Source organism: Scyliorhinus canicula, chromosome 17, assembly GCF_902713615.1.
Source record: "Scyliorhinus canicula chromosome 17, sScyCan1.1, whole genome shotgun sequence".
In the NCBI taxonomy this organism is placed as follows: domain Eukaryota; kingdom Metazoa; phylum Chordata; class Chondrichthyes; order Carcharhiniformes; family Scyliorhinidae; genus Scyliorhinus; species Scyliorhinus canicula.
Window position 1 is genome coordinate 117,594,983 of NC_052162.1, and position 5,067 is coordinate 117,600,049.

Genomic DNA, 5,067 nt, shown 5'->3' on the forward strand with positions numbered 1-5,067 from the left:
TTGTTATAAAAGCATAAATGCCTCAATAAAATGTTTTTAAAAACTTTGCCCCTCGCACCTTAAACCTGTGGCACCTGGTAATTGACTTTTCCAACCTGGGAAAAAGCTTCTGACTATCCACTCTGTCCATGCCACTCATAACTTTGTAAACTTTTATCAGGTTGTCCCTCAACCTCCGTCGCTCGAGTGAAAACAATCCGAGTTTATCCAACCTCTCCTGACAGCTAATACCCTCCAGGCCAGGCAACATCCTGGTAAACCTCCTCTGTACTCTCTCCAAAGCCTCCACATCCTTTTGGGAATGTGGTGACCAGAATTGTAGGCAATATTCCACGTGGCCTAACTAAGGTTCTGTACAGCTGCAGCATGACTTGCCAATTTTTATACTCAATGCCCCGACCAATGACGACAAGCATGCCGTCTGCCTTCTTAGTGACCTGAGAGGCTGTTTAGCACAGGGCTAAATCGTTGGCTTTGAAAGCAGACCAAGCAGGCTAGCAGCATCGTTCGATTCCCGTAATAGCTTCCCCGAACAGGCGCCAGAATGTGGCGACTAGGGGCTTTTCACAGTAACTTCATTTGAAGCCTACTTGTGACAGTAAGCTATTTTCATTTCATTTTGTTTATCCTCCAGCGTTGCCACTTTCAGTGATATGTTTATTGTAATTTCCCAATCTACCACAGACAACTTGCCCCTCATACCATGATAGTTTCCTTCCGCAAGAAACACCCAGATAAATTAGGCAAAAGAACTATGTAACCACCATAGCCCATCTAAATGGCAATGTGGCTGCTTTGGGAACTAAATATCTTCCAACATGCAAACACCTTTTCATTCTGTGCTCCTCGTCAAACTTGGAGCCAGGTAATCGCAACGAGGCTCAAAAATGGTCAGCCCACCAGAGGCAGAGGTGTTAGACCGGCCAGTCCAGCAGAAAGAAACCCTCCAATCATCACCATTCACCAGATGTCAGAATGAACAAAATGCAATCCTGGATGTCAGTGAGAGCAGAAACAATAACAACGGAGCCAACATCTGGAATTTATTGTGAACTTGTTGGAGTCACAACAGGTGTGATGAATCACAAACCCCCTCCCCACGTTGAGAGCAGATGAATGGCCTCTCCCCAGAATTAACTTGCTAGTGTCTCCCCTGCTCAGAGTAGGTGAATGGCTTCTTCCAGGTGTTAACTCACTAGTGTTCCCGCAGGGTGTATGGATATCTGAATCCCTTCTCTCACTAAGAACAGGTTACGGCTTCTCCCCTGTGTGAACTCGTTGGTGCGTCTGCAGGTGGGATGATTGAGTGAATCCCTTCCCACACCGAGAGCAAGTGAACGGCTTCTCCCCAGTGTGAACTCGCTGATGTATCCGCAGGTTGGATAACCGAGCGAATCCCTTTTCACACTGAAAGCAGGTGAACGGTTTCTCCCCAGTGTGAATTCGCTGGTGTTTCTGCAGGTCGGACGATTGAGTGAATCTGTTCCCACACTGAGAGCAGGTGAACGGCTTCTCCCCAGTGTGAACACGCTGGTGTGACAGCAAGCTCGATGAAGTAGTGAATCCCTTCTCACACTGAGAGCAGGTGAACGGCCTCTCCCCACTGTGAACTTGCTGGTGTTTCACCAGGCTCGATGAAGTAGTGAATCCCTTCTCACACTGAGAGCAGGTGAATGGCCTCACCCCAGTGTGAACTCGCTGATGTATCCGCAGGTTGTCGAACCGAGTGAATCCCTTCCCACACTGAGAGCAGATGAACGGCCTTTCCCCAGTGTGAACTCGCTGATGCATCTTCAGGTTACCGAACCGAGTGAATCCCTTCCCACACTGAGAGCAGATGAACGGCCTCTCCCCGGTGTGAACTTGCTGGTGTGTCTGCAGGGCGGATAATTGAATGAATCCCATCCCGCACACAGAGCAGGTGAACGGCCTCTCCCCAGTGTGAATGCGTCGATGAGCTTCCAGCTGAGATGGAGCCCTGAATCCCTTCCCACATTCCCGACATTTCCACCGTTTCTCCAGGGTGGGGGTGTCCTCGTGTCTCTCCAGGTTTGTCGATCAGTTGAAACCTCGTTCACACACAGAACACGTGTACAGCCTCCCCCCACTGTGAATGGTGTGATGTTTTTTCAGGCTGTGTAACTAGTTAAATCTCTTTCCACAGTCAGTGCTCTGGAACACTCTCACTCAGTAGTGTGTGTGTGTTGGTGCTTTTCCAGTCACACTGATGGCTAACATTTTTTGAAGCCGACAGAAAAGACAAACATTACTCCTTCCAGATTCAATGTCCGGTGATATTCAGTTCCAAGGAATTGAGAGACTCAGTCAGATTGAGAGCTGGCGGTTGAGATTTCTGTCTGTAATTCCTCCTCTTCTAATATCCTGTAAAGACAATTTACAAAAGACATCACTGTCAGTACAGGTTAGAAATTCATAACAGACAATTCTAGTTCCTAGAGAACATTCTTTCCTCTCTCATTCCACAAAAGCTGTAAATCTCCATCCCACACACCCTCCCTCCATTCTCACTCTGCTGTATCTAATATTCCCCCTCCCAATTCTCCTGAAGGTGTTGATACAGCCTGGTTGACAGATCTATGCTCACTGCTTCGTGTCCTGGACACACAGATCATAACAAATAGGAGCTGCAGACGGCCATTCAGCTCATCGACCCTGCTCGTTTATTCTGTGGGATCATTGGCCGATCGATGTCAGCGACATTCTCCGTGTTAGTGACCAGAGGCTGAGTGAGTTGACTCAATATCTGTGAGCTCATGAAGCCGAGCTGCAAAATTCCATGAAGAGATTTGATGGTCCCGAGGAGAGAATCCTGAATGTTGAGCAAGGTGCCTCCTCGGCAGAGGCAAGAATTTAATGCTTGGAAAACCAGCTGAGTGGTGTGGTGGACTCCTGGAGAACCGAGGGTCAGAGAAAGAACATCCTAGTCGTCGGCCTGCCGGAAGGTGTGGAGGGTAAGGCTCCCGTTAGGTTCTTCGAGGATTGGCTGCCACGTTTTCTCCATCTGGATGTGAAGCCTGGCCGATTCAAATTAGAAAGGGCATCGGATCCTGTCTTTGACGCCGAGGGATAGTTTTCATCCCAGGCCTGTAATCATTCACTTCTACAACTTGAAAGATCACTAGAGGGTCCTGGAGACGGGTATGGTGAGGTGGGACCTGTCTCCCACCTCACCTTACAGTGAATTATGTTGCTTTATCCTGTGACCCTGAAAATTGCATCAGACAACTCCGTCAATTCTTTCAATAATCTGACTACTGCCTTGGTCTTCGCTAAATCCTTGAAGGACAAGGATTTGGAGGGATGGTTTGAAAGCAGCCCTCTAATTGTAAACATTAGGAAAGAGACCATCCTTTTAGCCAGACAAATAAATGTGTCAAGCTGAGGGAGCAAAGGATGTCAATGTCTTGAAGAGAGAGACCCGAGCCAAGCTTTCCAGAGTCTACACCCTCCCTGGATTCACTTCCTTTCCCTTCAGTTGCTGCAAGTCACTAATTGAAGGTGAGAATGAGAAAATAAATTGTTTTACTCACTGATGTTGGAGACAGGAAGAGTTTTCAGTCTGTGTGAGGTCCCAGGTTTCCTCATTGTACAGCTTCCGCATTCAGACAACGGGGGGAGCTGATTGGATGGCGGAAGAGAATCCTTCCGGTTCACCAACTCTTCCCATTGGTCAACAACTTTCCTGCGCACGCAGAGGAATCCGCGGTGACGTCTTAGGATTCCAGTGCGCAGGCCCGGCGCGCGGACACAGCAGCTCTGCCCCACTCATTGTTCCCCCTCCTCCAGACAAGGTTTCCAGGCAACCGGCTGACAGCTCCGGCCAGAGAGAGAAGCCGCTCGGTGATCTCCCCGCCCTCTGGCCCGGGACTGCGCATGTCCAAGAGGGAGGAGAGGCTGCGCGTGTGCGAGGGAAAGCCCTTCCCCTGACATGCCTGCTGAAGTATTGGCCAATGGGAGAGTTGGGACCGGAAGGACTCTTCTCCTCCAGCCAAGCAGCGCGGGCTTTCTGTGGATGAAGATTGAGCTTCACACAGACTGAAACCTCCTCCTCTCTCCAACATCTGTGAGTAAAACACTTTCATTTCTCCCCCTTTTCATTTATTTTCTCATTCTCACCTTCAATTGGTCACTTGCAGCAACTGAAGGGAAAGGAAGTCATTGCAGGGAGGCACCCTCTGGAAAGCTTGGCCCAGGTCTCTCTCTCTCAAAGACATTGACATCCTTTGCTCCCTGAGCTTGACACATTCATTTGTCTGGTTAAAGGATGGTCTCTTTCATAATGTCCACCATCCCAAAATCCCCTGATGTTCTCAGTGCCATTGCCACTGGTTCTATAGCCATGGCAAAGAGCAATAGCGAGAGTGGGCCTTGTCCCCCAGTGCAGCCTGAAATAATGTGAACGCAACAGGTTTGTCTGTACACAGGACACCAGTGCCTGGTATAACAACCGGACCCAGTCCACAAAACATTGTCCAAATCCAAACTGATCTAATTCAGGGGTGGGAAAACTACGGGCCGCATGCGGCCCGCCAAAGGTCTTTATGCGGCCCGCCAAAGGTCTTTATGCGGCCCACCAAGTCATTAAAAATTTTTTTAAGGTTAATGGGGGGGGGGGGGGGGGGGCTGTTGGGTTACTTACTGGTATAGGGTGGATACGTTGACTTGAGTAGGGTGATCATTGCTCGGCACAACAACGAGGGCCGAAGGGCCCGTTCTGTGCTGTACTGTTCTATGTTCTACATGAGGCGCCCAGAATCATAACCGGGTGAAGTAATTATTTTACTTAATATACTATGCAGCCCTTTAAAATTGTGAATTTCTGAATGTGGCCCTTGCACGGAAAAGTTTGCCCACCCCTGATCTAAGGGATTGAGGTTGCAGGTTGGAAGGTGCTGTCAAAGGAGGCTTGGTGAGTTGTCGCAAGTATCTAATTGAGGGTATGCATTGCTGCCAGTGTGCACCAGTGGCGGAGGGAGTACCTATCATGTGGGCTGCTTTATCCTGTTGAGCCTCTTAAGTGTTGTGGAATTTTACTCATCCAGGCAA

At 49.0% G+C, this 5,067-nt stretch overlaps 1 protein-coding gene across 1 annotated transcript; it reads right to left on the reverse strand.

The window, feature by feature from the left end:
- Nucleotides 1–1,023: 1,023 nt before the first annotated feature.
- On the reverse strand, nucleotides 1,024–3,756 carry LOC119951376 (zinc finger protein 214-like). Its single transcript, XM_038774523.1, has 2 exons — nucleotides 3,552–3,756; nucleotides 1,024–2,382 (listed from the first exon to the last, which is right to left on the reverse strand). The coding sequence occupies exon 2, from the start codon at nucleotides 1,903–1,905 to the stop codon at nucleotides 1,252–1,254; it is 654 nt and encodes a 217-aa protein (XP_038630451.1). The 5' UTR covers nucleotides 1,906–2,382; nucleotides 3,552–3,756; the 3' UTR covers nucleotides 1,024–1,251.
- Between the last annotated feature and the right edge of the window lie 1,311 nt (nucleotides 3,757–5,067).